Source organism: Homalodisca vitripennis, unplaced genomic scaffold, assembly GCF_021130785.1.
Source record: "Homalodisca vitripennis isolate AUS2020 unplaced genomic scaffold, UT_GWSS_2.1 ScUCBcl_910;HRSCAF=3854, whole genome shotgun sequence".
NCBI classification, from domain to species: Eukaryota; Metazoa; Arthropoda; class Insecta; order Hemiptera; family Cicadellidae; genus Homalodisca; species Homalodisca vitripennis.
Genome location: NW_025777042.1, coordinates 183,332 through 206,605, shown reverse-complemented (window position 1 = coordinate 206,605; position 23,274 = coordinate 183,332). Strand labels below are relative to the sequence as shown.

At 32.2% G+C, this 23,274-nt stretch overlaps 2 protein-coding genes across 2 annotated transcripts in view; one reads left to right on the top strand and one right to left on the bottom strand.

Moving 5' to 3' along the window:
- Positions 1 to 201: 201 nt before the first annotated feature.
- On the bottom strand, positions 202 to 21,379 carry LOC124371087 (CD151 antigen-like). Its single transcript, XM_046829399.1, has 6 exons — positions 21,214 to 21,379; positions 17,376 to 17,585; positions 16,907 to 17,089; positions 15,900 to 16,103; positions 1,167 to 1,334; positions 202 to 410 (listed from the first exon to the last, which is right to left on the bottom strand). The coding sequence occupies exons 1-6, from the start codon at positions 21,274 to 21,276 to the stop codon at positions 378 to 380; spliced, it is 861 nt and encodes a 286-aa protein (XP_046685355.1). The 5' UTR covers positions 21,277 to 21,379; the 3' UTR covers positions 202 to 377.
- Positions 3,398 to 23,274, top strand: part of LOC124371086 (kynurenine/alpha-aminoadipate aminotransferase, mitochondrial-like) — a 65,366-nt gene continuing 45,489 nt past the window's right edge. The window contains exon 1 of the mRNA XM_046829398.1: positions 3,398 to 3,512. Coding sequence (XP_046685354.1) covers positions 3,412 to 3,512 — 101 coding nt within the window. The 5' untranslated portion in view covers positions 3,398 to 3,411. The remainder of the gene's footprint in view (positions 3,513 to 23,274) is intronic.

The following is a 23,274-nucleotide window of genomic DNA, read 5'->3' as shown; positions in this document are numbered from 1 at the left end:
TCTTAGAATGTGCATCACCACATTGAAATATACATGATAATGTATGTTTATAACTTTAGTCAGCTAAAACATAATAGATAAGTCTTACATAAAGAAGTAACATTTTCAAATGTTGCTATGAAATTAATGAACAAGAAACCAAGTAAAAATGTGAATATTGTAAACAGTGTATAAATATAAATGGATTTAAAGTATTTTGACTTATTTTTTAAAATGTTTATTTGTATGAACATAAAAAATCTTAACTTAAAACATAGTAGCTAAGTACTAAAAAATAGTATAAAATTAGTAAAACAAGTCATATTGACAAATATAGCAAAGCCAACTTTAATCGCTTGTTCACTTCACCGGGCTGTTGCTCCTTTGTTGATGAACTTTCAGGAACCACTATAAGGAAATGAGTTGTGCACCTGTAACAGTTAATATTTATTTTATTTTACTGTTTACTAAGTGCCATAGGGCTTGTAAATCAAATATACAAAAAATTGGTTAAAACCCACACCAACTATTGCACTAATGTTACATAATTTTATAAAGAAGCTCCTATATTAAAAATGAAAATTCACAAGTAATATTTGTATATCATTTTATGAAACACTTGAAAAACTTATAAAGAATACATATAGTTGTACATGGTTTTAATCATAAATATTTATATGATTCCCAGGACCCAGGAGTAGCTTATTGTACTCTTAAGTAGTTACACTCCTTGTAGGTATAAATGTGAAAATAGTTTTGAACTGGCAAAGTAAAGAGGTAGTATAAAAGATGTGATAGATCGGATCAAGATACAGCCTGATATCCAACCTGAGAGGGTATTTATTAGAATAAACCACATCTAAAGTTCAGAAGATTAAATTAATGCAATCCTTACATTAATTAAGAAATAATAAAAATTATCATTCTGTACTCACTAAAATCAACACTAGAACAATAATACACCTGGAAAAGCATCACCATAGGAAGTATTGTTAAAATGAATAAAAACTCACATTGAATTAAGTGTTCATAGAGTATAATGAAGTTCTTCCAGCTTTATATTATATTTTTGACTAAACCAACTTCTCTAAATCTGTCGTTTGGAAAACAAAGGTTATACTGCCTGTTGGTTACTTTATTATAATTCATCTCTAACAATATCTGTGAAACTTATACAAGAGACTCACCTTGTCGACAAGTTTGGGTGGTAGTGAAGGTGGAGCATGAGCCTGCTTGACACAGGAGAGAATTGTGAGCAGCAACAACAGTAACTGTAGACCCAGGAGAGCCAGACCTCCTGCCAGACACAGGGATATGTGGGACTGTAGCCAGGCTGACAGGTGGGAGAAACACCCCTGTAACATGTCACACTACAGGGTGAGCAGCAACAACAGTAACTGTAGACCCAGGAGAGCCAGACCTCCTGCCCAGACACAGGGATATGTGGGACTGTAGCCAGGCTGACAGGTGGAGAGAAACACCCCTGTAACATGTCACACTACAGGGTGAGCAGCAACAATAGTAACTGTAGACCCAGGAGAGCCAGACCTCCTGCCAGACACAGGGATATGTGGGGCTGTAGCCAGGCTGACAGGTGGGAGAAAAACCCCTGTAACATGTCACACTACAGGGTGAGCAGCAACAACAGTAACTGTAGACCCAGAGAGCCAGTCGTCCGCCCAGACAAATGGATATGTGAGACTGTAGCCAGGCTGACAGGTGGAAGAAACACCCCTGTAACATGTCACACTACAGGGTGAGCAGCAACAACAGTAAACTGTAGACCCAGGAGAGCCAGACCTCCTGCAGGCACAGGGATATGTGGGACTGTAGCCAGGCTGACAGGTGGGAGAAACACCCCTGTAACATGTCACACTACAGGGTGAGCAGCAACAACAGTAACTGTAGACCCAGGAGAGCCAGACCTCCTGCAGGCACAGGGATATGTGAGACTGTAGCCAGGCTGACAGGTGGAAGAAACACCCCTGTAACATGTCACACTACAGGGTGAGCAGCAACAACAGTAACTGTAGACCCAGGAGAGCCAGACCTCCTGCAGGCACAGGGATATGTGAGACTGTAGCCAGGCTGACAGGTGGGAGAAACACCCCTGTAACATGTCACACTACAGGGTGAGCAGCAACAACAATAACTGTAGACCCAGACCTCCGGCCAGTCAGGGATATGTGGGAATACAGGCTACACACTGAATTCCTGAAGTTGACCATGGAGAGTAGACAAGCATAAAAATTGCCATATCTAGTGAGCAATTGGGTCAGCTAAAAATTCACTTCTTTACTCTTGCTGACAACTTTCTTACCAGTAATCTATGGAATGTAACAAGCTTCAAAACCGGTAAGCTCTCCATCATCTCTAATTCAAAAAAATCATGGGAATAGGCTCACATCATGGGATAGCTGGTTCGTATATTATACTACCATCCTCCGCACGAAGATGTTAGGATTGTCTATCCATTGTGCATCTTCAAGTTCAATTGCACTTGTCGAGCCTTTTTCAGTCTTGGTGATCCAGAATGCCTCCACTGGTATGATTTAGCCTAATTTTGACATTATAACCGTTAGTCCATGTTTCATCACCTGTTATAATAATACTGTTTATTAACATGTTTCATTCTGCATTGTTGTTGAATTCATTTAATGCCTCCTGAGCAACTTCCTTTCACCACTGTTTTTGTTCAAAATTCAACAATGTTGTAACAAATTTTGCGCTACACATTTCATTCCCAAAATGTTCAAAAAATGTCATAGCATGGGCCAATGGATATGTCAACATCATCAGCAACTTCTTTGATTGTAATACAGCAATTGTTCATAAACATGCTTCCCATTTTTTTCATATTTTCAGTGGTTATGGATATGCTGGGGCATACGGTGGGTTCATCATCTTCAATGTCTTCACGGCCATCTTTGAAATGTCTATAAGACTTGTAAGCCCTTGTTTTACTCATATCAGACTCATCATAAACTATTATTAACATTTCCCATACTTTGTTACACCTTATTTCATTTTCACACAAAATGTGATACAAATTCTTTTACCATTTTTTTAAAGCAAATATTGCTAAGTTTATGAAACTTGTATAAATGATATAAATAATGATTACAGCTTTAAATTTTATTATACTGTACTTCAAAATCATGAGTACCAACAAAATCTTTTTTAATCTTGACAATCAGACTCTCAAAACTTGCAAAACTTAAAAATTCCTGTTATTTTTTGAACACACCTTGTACTACTAAAAAAAACTTGTATTGTAAAAGAAAAATTTTAATTTTGTCTTCAAACTTATCCAGATAATTGTACATACTAATTAATGTGAGCAATTGGAACTTATCAAGAAAAATTACGTATCAGACAAAATGGTGCTGAGGTCACAGGTTCATGGTGAACTTTGATCTGAGTTTTGTTTTCATGTTTGCAGTAGAAGTTCAACGTTCTTTTACATACATTGCTGGTGTATTCAAAATGTCTTTATTATTCGTTAAAGTGGCAAACCTAATTAGTATTGACAGGTAAGTGGATTTACAGTATTCATTTACTGTGTAATTTAATGTTGCAGTATTAATCTTAGTTTCAGTGTACTGACTTTTGGACAGTGGGGATACTGTCAATGTGTGCTCACCGCAGTTAATGTATTAAACTATGATACATCTCTAGCTATATTATATGTTGCACCTTCCCTGCAACACGCATCATGTACCGACTTTTGGGAAATGTGCGTACTATCAGCCACAGCCAGAATGTCTGCCACAGCCAGTTTATTAATATAAGATAATAGCAGGAACTGAATTAGTATAAAATCTCTGATAATATTTTAATTTTTAAGTTTATGAAATTATTTATTATTATTAGCTAAATTTGTGATAGCTGTTTATGTGGTTGTAATAGTCATATTGTAAAATTAAATATATGGTAGAACAAATATATTTATCATTTCTGTTATTGTAGCGACTTTCCTATATCTTTTATACATTATTTATGATCTTTTATTATGGATCCGGTAGGGCTTACTTAATACGTGTTTGTCCATTTTTATATCCGTCCATACATGACTGAAAAGTTCTAGAAGGTGGATATTTTGTACGTAGGCTCCTCCTGGACCAAGGAAGTCTATTGATATTGAGGGACAAAACGCCAAAATTAAAAATAACTCATGCCACATTAGTCTTTAGGGTAGTTATGATGATAACAATAAATTCACAGAGTAAACAAATCTGTAACCAAAATGAGTTCAATCTACGATGTTTTATCTTGTGACATAGTAATATGTAATGAAGTTATTTTAATGGATTGGTTGGTAGGATTTATGTTACATTCTCAGATCAGGTTCTTTGATAATCCTTTTTATCAATTTATTCCATATGTATAATATCCAGTTGTTAAGTTAATATTAATTTATTCGTAAACAAGTTGAAACTGGTGTTATTTGTAATAAATTTTTATTAGCAAAATAATAATGTATATTTTGTTGTTGCTTACAAAAGTGTTAGTTTTTATATTTAGATCATTATAGAGCAGATCATGATACTGAACATTATGTAATTAGAAATTATTGACAAACCTGATAAGATTTATGAACCATTTCATACAATTTAATTCAACTATGTTTCTTTTGGAATAAATAAATAAACTAACTGAATTAATGAATGGGATTCATCTATATGCCAAATAGTTAAACAGAAAAAGAATTTTCACACCTTGTTAATTTCTTTTGGAATAATTCTAAGTACACAATCCTATTTTCGTAATCACTTCTATTTTAATACATTGTTATCATGACCTCTCATGAACTCTATAGGTCACAGCCGGTTTCATTGACTACTAAATATCAAAAAGTAGCATTTAAACATAACAAGTATGTGAAAAATAGACAAGTTTATTCAATATCTAAACAATTTGTGGTGAAAATTAGGAGGAAAAATTATGCTGAATAGAAATCTAGTTCAACTAAACTTCTTTGTACTTTAAAATGGAATTTGAACAATTATTTTAGAAAAAAATATTAAGTAAGAGAAAGTATAACGCAGAAAATGTAAATGTATTTTCTGTTCTCAGACAATTTTTTTTATTAAAAGTAAACTGACTATTTTTAGAATGACTAGAGTAACTAACACTTATAAAATTGTGTGTTGACTTTTAGTTTTTTATATTTTTACTAGCTGTTTCCCGCGGCTTCGCACGCGTCTCTTAAGCTTTGCCCGTATATTTCTTTGCCTTCAAATAGTGTTTGGATATTTTAATATACGTAACTACTGTGTTGTAATTGCAGTTTATAATGTGCAGGCGCTTTGATAACTTTTATATCTTGCAGTACAGCCTGGTGGTTAGTTACATCAATGGGCATTGCGTATAAACCTTCTACATAGAAAAATACAAATTTTCATAGTGATCGGTCCAATAGTTTCTGAGTCTATAAAGGACAAACACACAAACATTCATTTTTATATATTATGATTGCAGAGACAGTTTAAACAAAATTTGTCGTTTCTCTTAAGCTTACTCTATGCTTTAAAACTATAAGTGTAAAGAAATTTATATATAAATATATTTTTTGTCGCATTATATATGTTTACAAAGAACAGCTGATTAAAAATTTGAAAAAAACTCTTTCACTTAATAACATATGTTTGCTGCAATGCATTTCTTACGGGTATTTCTGTAACCAGTGGGGCGGAATCCTGAATCGGGAAAGGGATAAAAAGTATCCTATAACCTTCTACAGATCAAGACGAACAAATTAAAAAAAAAAAATTAGGCGAATCCGTCCAGCCGTTTGTGAGTGATGCTGTTACACACGAACAGTTTCATTTTTATATATATAGATTGGTTATTCAGGAACAAATCTTAAAGCTTTATGTACTTTCCCCAAGTGCATAGAAGGCCTGGTTCTGTAGACAATGATGAAAGATTCTATTCATGGTTCTTGGGTTGTTATCTTTCAGGCAACTTGTTGGACAGCTTCATTCCATCATATGGCTTTTTTCAAATAAGGCAGTTCAGTGAATAGGGAGTGTATAGTCTCCTGCTTGTCTGGTGAAGTAATTGTGCAGATGCCTTTGTTTAGGAGGATCCTTAATTAATCTGCAGTGCATAATGGTTTCCAGGTTGTAGATGGAAGTCATTGTCAATCATTTCCAGTATTTAAATAGGTTTCTGCAGCTCTCTTTGGGTCCTATTCCTGCCATTATCCTTAGTGTTTTCTTCTGCATAATTAGGATACAAAGAAGATTTCCATCCAAAGAACCACTCCAGACATTATTCTGTAACGTAAGTGGCTTTCAAAAAGAGTATGGTATGCAATTATCATGGCTTCAGATCTGTTTAATTCTTTTCAGTGAGAATATAGCTGAGCAAGCTTAAGGCATATGTTGTCTAGATGATTTTTCCAGCTCAGGCTTTCATCAAGTGTTATGCCTAGATTTTTAATATTGTCAGCTGCTTGGAGACCTGGTAGATCATTTATAAGAGCAAATGATATTACTACTTTGATATTACAGTCAAATGATATTTATTTTGTTTTATTCTCATTGAGAACAAGATTATTTTTAAGTGTATATTCTTGGGCCAAACTGAAGACAATGAACAAGTCTGTTTCTAGTTGCTTTGTATTCTTATTAGCTGTGAATAGCACAGTGTCATCCACGTACATCAGCATTTTACAATATTCTCTACATATTTTGGGAAGTTGTTAATGAATAATATGAATAGGGCCCAAGGACCGAGCCTTGTGGAACCCCTCTTCTGACAGGCAGAAGTTTAGACTGAATTATTCTTATGAGCCTGTTAACTGTTTCTTTTAGTTACACTGTCCTGACTTCGTCCCTTGAGGTAGCTCTCAAACCACCAGAGAGATCCATGTCTGTCAAAATACCAGTTGGGTCCCATGGTATATATTATGGATATATTATGGTCATGTGGTGTTGTGTATGAAATAATGTGAATATTGGACAGTTTTCTTTAACAAATTTTAACACTTTTCAACTCAGTATTACTATACTAGAAGCATACCAAAAGTTTTGGATAAGTATAAAGTTTATTCATAAGTCTTAAATTTCAAGTTTTATAAACAACTATATTATTAAATTAATGAAGAATTTGGATTCACTTACCATTTGTTGGAAGCACATGTTTCACTGTAATATTTAACTTTGAATTTTAAGTTATAATTCCTACTAAAAGACACTAATGTGTCTTAAAATATAATTTGTAATCAAAGCATGTGCTGTTAAAGTACCAATAATAAATATAAATAATTAAATTATATTTTTTAAAATAAAAAAGAACACTATCCAGAGATTGACTACTGTAGTCTTCCTGTAGCAGAATTCTCCAAACAGGATATCCCACTACAAACAGCTTGCAGGAAAGTTGGTTGATAACTACTGAAAACCAGCTGTTGTCATTATCTAACAGTCCCGGTGCTGGGCTATGCTAGTATATATGGACATTGACAAGCTATTAATTAAACATCATTGACACTGTCTCATTTGTCAAGTTGGGCTATACATTGACTGTAGATAAAATCAGTGATCAGCATTGACCTTCAAAGACAATACTACAGGGTCTATATGTTTGTGTGTATTTTTTAAAACAAACTTTCTTGTTCAGTGTCTATCTGTTTGTGTGTTGTTTTTAAAACTTTTTCATATTTTATCTGTAAACAAATTTTAAATATTTTCAAAGCATTCTATTTGTGTATTTGTTTTTTACTTTAATTTTCATATAAATATACATAGGCAACAATTGAAAATTATATAGAGTAAAATATAAAATATATTTCATAACATGAACTGTATTGTCAAAAAGTGTAATGTTCCTAAGGGATGGAAAAGAGAGGAAGTAATGAGGAAAACAGGAGTAAACAAAGGAAAAATTGATGTAAATATTATTTCCCCTAAAGGGAAGATATTTAGATCACAAAAAGAATTGTCGCAGTACATTCTTGATAAAAAGCTGTCTGTAAAAATTGAAGACTTTAATTTTTCACAAAAATGTTTGAATTCACAAAATGAAAATGTAGTTAGTTTTGCCAGCACCCCAATTTTTTCTGGTGAATTAGCCTCTGAGGTAGATGAGGGAACAAATCAACTTCATTTAAATAACACTCCTGTTAGCATGAAACAAAATGATCTACCCAACACCAACTTACAACATACACATATCTCAACTCAGACAGAGAAGAATTTTAGTATTTCACTTCCCATTTTAAGCAACGATTGGATTCTGGATGATAGCATTGATATGTATTTTGAAATATTATATTTGAAAAAAACTAGTCAACAATGATGTTTGCCTAGTGAAACCGGCTGTCTGTCAAGCTATCAAATACTGTAAATATGAAGATTTAGATTTTATCACTAAACCTCTCAGTCTGGATGAAAAGGCTTACATAGTTCTGCCTGTCAGTGATGCTGCACCAGTTATGCAAGTTGCAGGCTCTCATTGGAGTTTATTATTGTATGTTAAATCTAACAAAACATTTTACTACCTGGATTCTGTTAATCAGTATAATATCGACTCTGCAAAACTGCTCTTTGACAGGATATCAAAGTATCTGAGCCCCTCTGAAAGTACAAAGTTCAAAATTCTTGACTGCCCACAGCAAAAAAATAACATTGATTGTGGTGTGTACTTATTGCTGATGGTTGATTGGTTCATAAAAGGACTACATAGCGGAGCGAGTTTAGTTGAAAACTACTTTGATCAATTAGAAATTAAGGAAAAGGATGTCATCCTTAAAAGGGCTCTGCTTGCATATTTAATGCATAACCACCAGTACACTAAACTGTCACGAGCCACTATCAATGCTCTAATATTGCACCCTGTTGAAAACAACTGTTCAGAGTTGCCAATCAATACACAGAAAACCTCTACTTCTGATCCAAAAAATACAGGAAATATGTGGATAAGTCCGAAGATAAAAATTAACAAAAAAATAAAAAAAAATCATAGCCAAAGAGTTTTTGAGTCTATAATTTCTACTTCAAACATGTATGAAGCTTTAGACTGCCCACCAGATTCTAAATTAATAAGGAGGGAAATTCCATTACCGTCCTTAAAATCTTCAGTACATGTTAAAAACCCACATCCAGACATAAAAATTATCAACACAGATAAAATAAAGAAATGTTACAAAACCGCCATAGAAAAAAAAAGAAAAATTTGTAGTGGACTGCCCACAAGTAAACGTTACTCTGTGCAGCGACAGCCAAGGTAGTTACTTAAGTAGCAAAATAGAAAAACTAAGCAATGGGAAAATTCACGCTTTTGGCTATGTAAGAGCAAACACTACTCTAGCACAGGTTATTGAGTCCAGTGCCTTAGAAAGTAAAAATCCTCTAATAATTCTTGGTGGAACCAATGACAGCCTGAATGGAAGTTTTGATTATATTTACAAAGACCTTGATAAACAACTACAAATAATTAGTAAGTTTAGGCCTGTTTTTATCAGTACTGTACCTATAAGACATGATAAAATATGGAACGATCCCATAAATAAATTGCTAAGATTAGCAAATAACTATATAATTGAACTTACAGCTAGAATGAAAAATGTCTATGTACTGAACCTAAACTGTCTTAGAAGACTTCACTATACTAAACATGGCCTCCATTTGAATAAAAGTGGGAAATATAAACTGGCTGCTTTAATAATAAAGGCTATTAGAATGTGGCAATCAGAGGATAGATCACCAGAGAGTTTGGTTCGAGAGTTTGGCTTACCAGAAAAAACCACATGAAGAACTAAAACAGATCAACATCATTGAGGCAGACATGAACAGACTAATAAAGGATAACTGTACAGACAAAAGTGTTGCCTTTGCGCATTGTGTTTCGGGAGACTTCAGAAATGACAGAAATATGAGCGCTGGTGTAGCTAAAGTTTTCAAGAGGCACTTCGGTAAACCAGATATTAGTAAGGATTATTTCAGTGATCATTTGGCTTGCCAGGTAACTGAAACCGGAGTGGCTGTATATAGTCTAATCACTAAAGATAATTATTTTCAAAAACCTAATGGTGAAATATATGATTATGCATTTCAACAACTCAAAGAGGACTTCAAGAAAAGAAATTTCAGTCAGCTGATTTGTTCGCCCATGGGATGTGTGCGAGATGGTATCAATCCAGAACATTTTTGTGCTCAAATAGTTGATTTTCAGCGTGTCACGGGAACCTCTGTAACTATTGTAACGTATGACGAAAAGGCCAGAAGAGTGTTAAGGAATGGTTTAACACATGCCGAGTTTGTTCAACATCTACGACATACCATCTCTGCGCTGCTGCAGAATCAAGAAAATCCTGATGTGTCAAACCCAAATATAATATTAGAGACATCTACATCATTTGTCGATGGTGACTCCTGTGAAGTGTTGAACACAACAAAGTCTACGGACACCAAGCGCCTCAACAATGAATCGGTGGCCACTAACTTTTCAGGATGGTCTACTCCTCACAGTGCAATTAAGAAGAAAAATCTTTTCAGTGATTTTCTTTCTACTAGGGAGCATTCAGTATCTTGTTCAAGTGACACTTTAAATAGTTTTAATGTAACCTATAATAATAGAGTAAATTTTGAATTAGATCAGACAAAAAACTTGCAAGTATTACAGGCAGAGACAAATGTATAACAGACTTTAAGATTTTCCATCAGAATGCAAGGAGCTTACAACCAAAATTGAACCATTTTGAAATTTTAATTGACCAGCTAAATCCTGATATTTTACTGGTAACTGAACATTGGACGAGCGATAACATTCTTGAATGCATCAAATTTAATAATGGGATGTATACATTGGCTAATTCTTTCTCTAGAACCTCAATTAAAGGTGGCGGAGCTGCAATTTTCACAAAACGTTCTGTTTCATTTGAAAAACTTGATATAACTTCATGTGAAGGATTACTGGAAGCTACAGGAATTAAAACTAAAATAAACAATGAGAATTACATAATTATTTGTATCTACAGGCCGCCCAATTCTGATATTGATAGTTTTATATGTAAATTAACCAAAATAGTTGACTCACTTGATTCTAGTTCTAACTGTATTCTGATGGGAGATTTTAATATTGATATTTTAGTGCACTCTAACAATAAATTTAAACTAATGACTTTTCTTAATGAATTCAATTTTAGATATCTGATAAACCAACCAACCAGAGTAACTCAGAATACACAGTCAGTTTTGGATAATATAGTAATCAATAAAAAGTTGGGCTTAAAAAAAGTAACTTCAAAAGTCATAATTACAGGATTATCAGATCACTTTGGTATCACACTTAATATTCCTATTAACGATGCAACAGAATATTTCTTAAAGCGAATACCAACAAAAGCAAGGTCTTTCAATGCAGAAAATGTACGCATACTAAATTATTTTCTTCAAAAAGAAAACTGGGATATATTGACATCAAGTTGTGATGTCAATAAGCAATATTCTAATTTTGTTGAAATATTAAATTATAATATTGATATTTGTTGCCCAATAAAAAATAAAAATATTAAGAAACAGATTAAAGATAAAACTCCATGGATAACTAAAGAAATTACGGAGACAAAAAATGTTTTAATTTTCCTTGAATCACTCTGGGTTCAAAATCGTAATAAATTTGGAATTAAGAATCTTTTAAAAATGCAAAAGCAAAAATATGAAAGTCTGCTAAGAAAAACAAAACAAGAATATATGACAAATAAAAATTTGAATTCAAAAAACATAAATGCTGATACATGGAAAATCATAAACAGAGATTTAGGAAGAAATACAAAAAATAGAGCTAACATCTCACTAAGAAGCAATGCTAATTTGATAACTGATCCTAATGTTATTGCCAATCAGTTTAATGAATATTTTAAGGGCATCCCTGAACAATTGGCTATTAATTTTAATAATCTGAATTACTCTTTTAAGGGTAAAAGAATTGAAAGCAGCATGTTTCTTCACCCAACCTCTGAAAAAGAGATTCTTAAAATAATAAAGAACTTGAAGAATAGTTTTGCAGTTGGTTGGGACTGCATAAGTACTGATTTATTAAAGAATATTTCAGATGTTATAGCAGGACCTTTATCATCTATAATTAATACAAGTTTTGAAACAGGAATTTTCCCAGACAGTTTAAAAATTTCTAAAATTGTGCCTATTTTTAAAAACAAGGGAAACTGCTCAGAAATTATTAACTATAGACCAGTTGCACTTCTGCCTGTTATTTCTAAAGTTTTTGAGAAAGCTATTTGTAATAGGTTAATTGATTTTTTAGAAGCTAAGAGCATACTTTTTGTAAATCAGCATGGATTCATGAGGGGGAAATCCACTTTGTCAGCCATAATCAAATTTCTTAATGAAATAATGGAAGGAATGATAAATGGTGATTTTATTTGTGGTGTGTTTCTGGATTTGCAAAAAAGCTTTTGACTGTGTAAATATAAATATTTTGCTTGATAAATTAGAAAACTACGGAATAAGAGGGACACCTCATGATTTACTGAAATCTTACTTGGTCTGTCGGAAACAGTTTGTCACCATAAAAAATGATCAGGGTGAAGTCACATCTAAAAGATCAGACATTAAGTGGGGTGTGCCTCAGGGTTCCGTTCTTGGTCCATTGCTATTTTTAATATATATTAATGACATTGGAAATGTAAGTAATCCTAACCAGACAATTTTATATGCAGATGACACATCTATACTATATAAACACAAAAATTTGGAGGATTTAGAAATCATAGCAAATATACAAATTAATAATATAGTGCAATACTTTAATGAAAACTTTTTAACAGTAAATGCAAATAAATCAACAGCTCTCAATTTTACTTCAAATAAAAAATCTTCCTTTGAAATTCAAATAGCAGTTGACAATTTAGTAATACCAAAGTTTGATTCTACAAAATTTCTCGGATTGATTATCGACAAAAATTTAAATTGGAATGACCATATAACTACTCTTTGTTTAAAGTTATCTAAAGCAATATTTATGATGAGAAAACTGTCTGAATTTTGCAACGAAAAAGCTCTTAAAATGGTATATTATGCATTTTTTTACTCTCAGTTAGTTTATGGTATTGAAATATGGGGAAATACATTTAAGAAGAACATTAATAAAATTTTATTAATACAAAAAAAAGCAGTACGTTATATTTCTGGTATTGGCTATAAGGATTCATGTAAACAAAAATTTCAAGAACTTCATATTATGACAGTCCCTTGTTTAATTGTGTATAAACTTTTGCTTTATATGGCTACGTCAAACAAGCTAACATATAAAAACATTCACCAACATAACACAAGGGGTGCAAACAATATTGTAACCAAAAAACTGATTTCCAAACAATATTCATTAGCAACATTGTCTTTTGGACCAAAATTATGGAACACACTGCCAAATGGGTTAAGATCACTGCCATTTAGTATTTTCAAAAGACAAATTGGATTTTTCCTTTTGGAACACCCACTTTATGAAGTGGATGAGTTTTTTGGGATTAGTTATAAATTAGATAATTGTTGTTGATTTTGGGAAATTCTTTATCTGTATTGTAATTAGTTTTAAATAATTAATTGATTTGTTTTAATTGATATATTTATTTAATATATCACTTCTTTTAAAGATCTGGACGAACTGGAGGATTACATTGCTTTTAAAACTGAAATGTACAATATTGTGTTTTTCAATGTGACAATGTATGTAATCTTTACCGGTAATAAATGAGTATCATTGAGTATCATGTCTGTTAAGTTTAGTCAGTATGAGGTTATAACCAAGGCAGTCAAAAGCCTTGCTAAGCGGAGTAGAGTAGAGTAGTTATGGTGTTACCAATTTCTATGTTGTCAATTATTAGCTCAATAAGGTCAATAATTGCAGTAGTAGTGGATTTACCAGGGATAAAACCATGCTGCTTGTCAGTTAGTAATTTGTTACTTTTTAAATACCTACTCCAGAAGTCTAGTGGTTTTTTTCCTGTGAGTTCTGAGAGTGATGGGAATAAAGAGATTGGCTTATAGTTGCTAATGTTTTGGGGGCCCCCTTGTTTGAGTTTTATATAGATTTTACCTATCTTTAGTTTTGATGGGAAAATGCCTCGCTCCATGGACATGTTTGAGATTTTAATGAGTGGGATTATTAGTTCATCTGAACAATACTTAAGGATCTTAGTTGATATCTTGTCAATCCCTGCAGAAATTAAGTTTGTCATAGATTTTATTGTCTTTATCACTTCATCAGCTGAAAATTGTTGAACATTTATAAGAGCCTCTGTAGGAACTGCTTGAATGTTTTGAGTGGTTTTAGATGAAATGATGTTTGTATTTGTTATGTAAATGTGTCACTTAGCGCTAATCTCTGGAATGGCTGGGCCAATTCAGGCTAATAATTTTTTTTTTATATTCGTTGAAATCTGGGGAAAATTTATATAAAGAAAAAGATCTAAAAAATTGATCTGGAATATTTAATAATTAGAAAACAATGGTAATATTTACGATTCATAATCCAAATTTAACTGACACTGAACAGCTGTTGACACTTTACAGTTGAAGTTCAACAAAGAGGTAGAAACATTTGATAACAATTTAAATTGTAGAGCATGCTTGATCATTAGTGATGCAGATAGCACAGACAAAGTTAGTCTAACTTTTACTCCAGATTGCATCAGTGACGAATTAAAAACACCCAATGCATTATAAATATGATTTAAACACTGTTATAAACTAACATTAATGAACAAAGCTGTAAAGGTATTTACATGTTCCAAACTGGTAGGCTTCCTTGACATGGTGATATGATATTTTAACAGTGGCTTAAGAGAAAACAGTGAAATGAACACTAACACGCCTCAATGATTCATACTTTCCCAAACTTAAGTCCAAAAAACAACATTACTTCACAACGTAAAACCTTATAAACAATTATTTTGGAAAGCTGCATAATAAGGATTTTCCCCTTATACCAAAGGTAGATAGGAAGTAATAGGATTCCCCCTACACCATAATAGGCTTCTCAGTCCTACATATGTACAGTGTGTATATTTTCTTCATCGGGAAATTCTTCTTCAAGATAAACTCAACTATGGCATTGGAAATACCTTAGACCGAAGGTAGATTACAAGAGCCGGAAGTAGTTACTTTTTGACCAAAGTAGATTTTTAAGACCAGCATGCGTATACAGTTTTTGATTGGGGCAATAAGCAAACTCAATTGTGGCATTGTAAGTGATTTTATACAGTATACAACTTTTAACCGAAGTAGGCTTCTCAGACCTACGTATGTACATATTTTTCTTTATTGGGACAACAAGGCAAACTCTACTAAGGCACTGGAAATATGTTAGACTGGAATCACATGACAAGGGCTAGAAGCAAACGGTTTTTGACCGAAATAAGTTTTCGGAGACCTATGTATTTGTATTTGTGATCGGGGCAATAAGGCAGACTCAGTTCCGATGCTTGAAATATAATTAATTTGAACCAGAAATTCTCCTACACAGGCCAAACATGATATAAAAGTCAGGTTTTAACCTGATACTCTTAACCTTGAACACTGAAATAATATGTACCTGATATGTGCCTGCTTACGTTTGAAAAATGACTTCTATGAAATCTACCTAAAATATTTGTTATTACTAAATATACTACTAGAAGCTCGGCAGGAAAACAAACATCCTTTCATTGACTGTTCGGAGCAATACGATGAAATGTTAATGAGTTTGTAACTGGAGAACAAATGAACACTTTGCAATATTTGAGAACATAGCACATGGTCTGGGTCTGAGAATCTCTAAAATACAACCATACAGTGTGAAATAGATTCCAAAGAACAATGGATATTATGAGAATACATGACTAAAAATCTAGACAAAAAGGTTGGTCTAAATTGTTAAATACATGATTATAGTATTTGATCCTAAGATTGTACCTCAAGGTTCCTGGCTAAACGGTGGTTTTCTACGCTCGACTGTTGGCAAAGTGAGGTGTTGAGTGGTTGAGGGTCCAGAAATGCTGCAGGTTGCTGTTGTATACAACAGGACAAGGGTACAATGAGATTCTCTGGGGCCAGTTCTCGCAGTCGCCACCAAGATGCAGTGAAGTCATTGCCATTATCTATCCCACAACACTGAAACTGTCCGACATTTCATTAAGCTTTCATCAACTGAGATATAATAAAGCAAAGTCTCTCTGTCTAACAGACTTTTATTCCTGGTATTGTAGTTTTTATAACAGGTTAATTGTTGAATCAAATAATTAATACATTATTTCATGAAACAAAATCTAGATTTGTGTTTGTGTCATCACAATAAACACTTCAATGTCTGGTTGAAAAAGGAATAGGAGGAGACTAGGTACGTTAAAAGTTAATAATAAATTTAACAAAAATTGAAGTGAACAATCTACAATAATATCTTTAGATAAATTATATTTTTGAGATCAATTTGACTCCAGTAGATGGCACCTTAGAGCGAAAGCCATTCTCTATCTAAATAAAATCTATGTCTGGGAGATACATGGATTTGAAAGCACTAATATGGATAAAATACTAACTCAGAATATTATCTAGATTTTTTTTGGAACAAAGTAGACCAGTGTGTTTGATATTTTATGAACTTACACTAATACCATCAATGATGTATTAAGAATCAAATATTAACTCAGGGTTCAGCACCTTTAGAACAAATTGCTTGGAGCTTAATAATAACATAATCAATATTGAAACAGCATGTTTTGACTTTCAGTGACTGTTGAGGCAAGATCTGGTAACATCGAAAAGTTATTGATGAGTTTGGGACAAACGATTTCATTTACCTCTTTGAGCCAAATTGGCCAAACTTGGAGATGTTTTTGTAAATGAGAAAAATATTCAAATAAAAATCATTTAAAATTGTTTTTGTCTCAATTTTTCTTTTTTTTAAATCAGCCCATGATTACCTTAGTCTGTACAAGGTCAATGGCAGCAGTGTATTGTTCCCTGCCTGGCACTCCATACGTTCTCTGCCAGTTGTCCTTGATATCCTCCTTATCCATAGAAAGACCAAGATACTGTGGGCACAGTAATGCCAATACTCCCACTACACATTCAGCCACCAGAAGAATCAACAGAGAGAACAAATACTGTAACAAAAATTCCTAATGTAATACACCGGGTTAGGTATTGAAAAGAATGGCCTTCTTTATCAAGTTTTGTTGGAAATTCAGCAAAGTATGAGGCATCCTCAAACTTCTAAACCACTACTTAATCTGAAGTATATTTATGAATACTTCACTCCAATTGATTTCTGGAGACAGAGTGATCTAAAGATAATAAGATACATGAAAATTGAGCTAAACTACAGAAAAAAGTACTATTTGAATCCTTGATATCTTAAAAATTAACAATTAATCACTCAAATATACTTACAAAAGAAAGAATGCAATAATTATTAAGATGTGCAGACCAGCAGCCAAGCACGGAGAGCGCTGTAAGTATGAGTCCAAGTGACATGAGCAGCAGAGCTACGTAATAGAAGAGTGGCTGAGGCAGGGAAGTCAAGATAAGACGGGAGGTGAGTATACGCTCTGTGTCCTCCAGTAGCAATCCTCCACACATAACCAGGCCCAGTCCTCCACCCTGCATCAGAGAGAGACAGTGCTGTAAGTATGAGTCCATGTGACATGAGCAGCAGAGCTACGTAATAGAAGAGTGGCTGGGGCAAGGAAGTCAAGATAAGACAGGAGGTGAGTATTTTTTTTCTGTTTTAGTAGTTTTTTCTGTTTATATAGTTTCAGCAAAAACTATATTTACTCTCTGCTCCTATACTAATTACTCACATGTTTTATATAAATATTTGATCGTAAATCTGTGTACACCTTATTTACTACTGGAGGTCAGGAATAAACATATCAACTGTTACCATTTCCTATTGTCCTAGAGTGTTGAAAAATAAAATGGATTGTTAATAGAATCAATTGTAAGATGTTTAATTGTAAAATGGATTGTTATTAGGTTGTTAATAATTCTTTAAATTTATGTACTCTGAGCCGTGAACTGATATCACATTTAAACACTCTTTCACAAGTAAACACAGTAATAGTGGCATAACCAGAATAACAATTTTTTTTGGGGGGGAGGGAAGCGAAGGTCTTTTAGGTTACAACATTTTAAAGCAAAAAAGTGAACAAACAAACATTTTAAGAAACTCATATCATATGAAATAATTTATTGTCAGGACACTACAATAGTGTATAACAACGTCAACAAGTTATAACATGTGAAACAAGTTTAAGAAGCATACTATTACTAGTATTGTAAAATTTAATTACACTATATATAAACTTCTTAAGCAACATGTTTTTTATGGAAGTTTCAAACCTAGGCCTAGATAATTTTTTTATATGTTCAGGTAAAGCATTGTACAATTTGATTCCCAGATACCTGAAGCTACTTTGCGTGTTTGTTATTCACACTTCATCAGCAACAGATCATTCCTATTTCTCGTAAAATAGTTATGGTTATCACAAAGGCTAACAAGGTCATTCAAGTTATCTTTAACATACATCAAAACACTTAATACATTAACAGATGGTAGGGTTAGAATATTAAACTTTGCAAACCAAGCTTTACAGTGATCTCTGTTAGGTACACCAGCAATAAATCTATCAGCCCTTTTTTGCAGAATAAAAAGTTTTGTTGCATAATGTGTATTGCCCCATAAGGTGATTCCATAAGTGATAAAGCTATAAACATAAGCATAGTATACAAGCAATAAATAATGAGTTGAAATTGTACCCTTTAATATATGATTACAACATCACTTCCGTGTTGTAAAGAAATGATTATTCAATTTAACCACATTTGTTTGATTTTGTTTTGTTTTCTCTCTTTATAAGCATATAACTATTGCTTTGCTTAGGGGAGCAGCTACTCCTTGCCTCTTGCTGGGTACACTCATGAACACTAACAAAACTGAAAATGGCATAAGTTCACCACAGCTAGAGAATGGGCATACTCATGTTATCAGCATTGTTTGACTGAAGTTACTTTCTGTACAGGGTTAGTTGAGTTACAATATTCTAGTTTATGAGAATTGATAAAGTTCAAGTTTAATGGAACTACACCAAAACCTCTTGTTTAATTTTTATGTATAAAAATGTGCTATTAAATTTATAGGCAAGTTTTAAAATCCACAAAACAAAACAAAAAGTAATTTATACATGGAAATTATTGTTTAATTAATTACCTGATATAGCACAGTCAGTTAGTCTTGTTAAATTTAAAAGTTCCATTATTACTTGGTTAAAATATAAAGCATTTTGTTCAATTATTGATGAGCACTTGTCTTGTGAGCATTTAAAATTTTATGCCACTGTTATTTGTTTACATTATTTGTTTGTATTATTTATTCACTGTTATTATATATAAATCGCAGTCAGAATTCTTAAACATTTTACTAAATATAACATTTTGTGTAAAAATCAATTTGGTTTTAAACCCAACTCATCAACAGCCTCAGCAGTTTTTGAACTAATTGACACAATTTTATATTCAATTGACAAAAAACATCATACTGCATCTCTTTTCTGCGACCTTTCAAAGGCTTTTGACTGTGTTGAACACAGTATATTGTTAAAGAAATTAGAATTTTATGGCTTAAGAGGCTCAGTTCACAGTTTATTATCTTCATATTTATTAAATAGGAAACAAAAGGTTACAATTAAAAATAGCTCTTCTATCAAGTTTTCTTCCCACTGGCAACTCAATGATCGTTTCCCCAGGGCTCGGTGCTGGGTCCATTACTATTTCTCATTTACGTGAACGATTTCCCACATAACCTAACTACTTCATCTGTAGTTCTGTTTGCTGACGACACCACTCTTACTATAAAAACAAAATCTCTTGATGATTTAGAGAATAAAATTAATCAAGCAACTGACGAAGCAGGACAGTGGTTCTCAGCAAATGGGCTACTGCTCAATGAAAATAAAAGCCAATTATTAATATTCTCAACACATCAATCGGCAAGCACATATACTAACTTTAACCTAACTAATATTAAAGTAACATCGTCATGTAAATTTCTGGGTTTAGTTGTGGATAATTCAATATCCTGGAAAGAACATACAGTCTTTATAGAAAAGAAGTTACATTCAGCCTGTTTCGCATTGAGAACTATCTCTCATGTGGCTAGTTTAGATACTGTGAAAGCAGTTTACTATGGTTATGTTTACTCGCATCTGAGGTATGGGTTGGTATTTTGGGGAAATTCGGTGTTATCAAAACAAATTTTCAAAACTCAGAAATATATCATTAGAATCATGTTCAAACTTAAAAAGAGACAATCCTCCTGCAAACCATTTTTTAAAAACCATAACATTCTCACTTTACCATCTCTATATATTCTAGAAATCCTATTACTATTTAAAACTAATAACAACTCTTTTCAAAAAAATCAAGTATTGCACCATTATAACATCAGAAATCAACCCTTACAATACCCCATACACAGATTAAAACTATTCGAGCAGGGTCCTTATTATTCAGCTCTTAAAATATATAATAAATTACCTCCAAATCTAAAGAAGGAGAATTCCATAAACGCATTTAAAACCTCCCTAAAATGCTACCTCATTAACCGGGCATACTATTCAGTTAATGAATACTTAAATGAATAAAAGTTGTTTACTAGTCCCTATTATTGAATTTTTTGACCAAGTTTACTAAGCTTTGCATATATGTAACTGTTTCTTGATTAGTTTAGGTTAGTTTATTAGTTTAGTTTATTTTTAACATTGACAATTCATATGTTTATCTTTAGCAATGCTGAAAATTATAAACCTATGTGAAGCTTATAATAAATAAAATAAATAAATAGTTTTTAATTAGTGTTATGGTGAAGTATATTTCAATATTGTTGTTAAGTTTTCATTATTTATTGATTTTAGTTGTGTAATGTAATAATAGGCTATTGGACTGAGTTGTACCTTCTTTCTTATTTTTAAGATATGACACCATGTCAATAAATATCATATATACTTAATATATATATATATATATATATATATATATATATATATATATATATATATATATATATTGCTTTTTAATGAATTTTTATTTTATTACTACTACACCATTCTTCTTTTATAATTCATGAATCAACTGTTGTTTTATAATGAGTTTTAAATGGACAGATTTAGAAATACATATATTTTGACAGTTTACAATATTAGAAGAAAACTAGGACACAAGTGTAACAGACCAGAAAGAGCAGATTGGCGAGGACGAGAGAAACAATGTTGAAATCGATGGTGATACAGTGCATGGCTGATGATGACTGAACACCAGTGGACAGATAACAGGAAGTGGAGGAAGTAGGCTTCAGTGAGTGGAGCAACACCCCAGTCTGCACCTGTTGTTATCCACAGGCTAAATACATATCAATCATGGATCCCGTGGGAGCTTCTCTCTATCTCTCTCTCTCTCTCTCTCTCCAGCATACAATGGAAACAATCTCTACAGTTCCTCTTGTGAACCAAACAGTGATAAAACGGTAAACAATATATGATGTTGTAAATTGAATAAAAATTATTACATAGTAGCAAACAATTTATTATAAGTTAATCAAATTAGTTATTATGATTAATTATCATTGAAACAAAAATAAAATTATGACCATTGATTTCAACATTACAATGAATATTTTTGTTTTTCGTACAATTCCACATATTAACTTTATGAATTCTAATAGGAGTTTATTTTGTTAGACCGAAATCTTTAAAATTCCATAACAAATATTGTTTTTTTTAACCTAGCCCTAAATTGTCAATAAATATTAGTCTATCTGCAAAAGTGGGCTATTGTAAAATTTTAAATACCTGATACGAAATAATCAATACAAGTTGAAAGCGATTGAAGTTCAGAAATAAAAGTTTTATTTTTGTAAATACAGAAATGTCACTAAGCGAAATTATGTAAAATAAAATTAATCACTTATGTAAGTTTCATATCACAACATACTATATTTTTATATCAACATGAAATTACTCCAATATTATTGTTAACATCACCCAGCCCGTAAAAGTTTTGCATTATAATAAAAGTTTCCAAATAAAATTTATAAAGGAGTAATGAAAATAAATTCAAAGATATGTTACTTAGATGACTACTAGTACACACCAAAGTTAATTAATCTGAACTTAAAAATTTTGCAGATATTGTGATGTTTATTTCACTTTTTTTTATTTTGAATTTTAGATCAACTTTGTATTTTAATAACTAAATTAGTCACTATTGTTATTCCACTATTATCATTGTAAAAAATCTGTCAGTTAAATTTTAATAGTTTTAACTTTTTAAATACATTTCAAAACTTTGGTTAAAATAAATAAAATATTTATTTTTTTATTTCGACTAATGATTAAGAGCTCAGGATATTAGAATACAAACATTCACTAACATATCATTTTGAGGTCAAAAAAATTCATTTCTCTTTTAGCATCTGTCAAAAAAGAATTGTTGAATTTAGAACTATTAGTAATGTAAACTATATATAATGTGTTAAATAGTTATGTAAAAATTATGTTAATATGACCTGATGATGCCTATATAACAGTTTGAGATGAGATATGTTAAATTTTTTACTGCTTAAAAAGTTATGGTTGCATGATATCAGCAAACAATAGAAAAAGTATTTAATTATTACTACAATACAGTATAATATTAAACATGCTATGTTGAAAACTCTTATAAAAACAAATAAAATACTCACCATTTAAATTTAATTAATCAAAATGAGAAATCATTAACAGAAGATTTAACAACTAACTATAAGCAAAGGACAAAAGATATAGCAGTTCTTCACATACCGTTCCGAAATTACAAAATATTTTCTATAAAATCTATATCAGAGATTTAACCAGGGCTGCTGAGCCATCGTAGCCTCTGGGGAAAAATACTGGCAAGAACCCCCATACATTGTAATCTACTCTTTTTATTTAACATTTCTTGTTCTACTGAAATAAGTGTACATACTAATTGGATATTAAAACTGTTTGTAAAGAACCGCAATTTCTTTGCAGAAGGCTATAGTTTTAATGTTAACCAATACATTGGTGTAGCAGCTGAGAAAAATGAATTTAGCTTGAGCAGTCTGGCAGTTTGCTCGTTCAAGCAAATAGCACCGGCCGTGATAAATTGACATAATGTGTTTAAACTCAGTGTTAAAGTTTAAAGTTTTAAATTGTAATTATTACATTATGTGACTAAGATAATGACTTTAAACACTCCATAATGTGACCAATGCCGAACTTTGTGTGAACCA

Coding starts and splice junctions, on each gene's coding strand:
- LOC124371087 (XM_046829399.1), bottom strand. CDS start 21,276: ATGCACTGTATCACCATCGATTTCAACATTGTTTCTCTCGTCCTCGCC. Junction 16,104..16,906: donor TTGACCTTGTACAGACTAAG/GTAATCATGGGC, acceptor AATGTCGGACAG/TTTCAGTGTTGTGGGATAGA. Junction 411..1,166: donor CACCCAAACTTGTCGACAAG/GTGAGTCTCTTG, acceptor TAACTGTTACAG/GTGCACAACTCATTTCCTTA.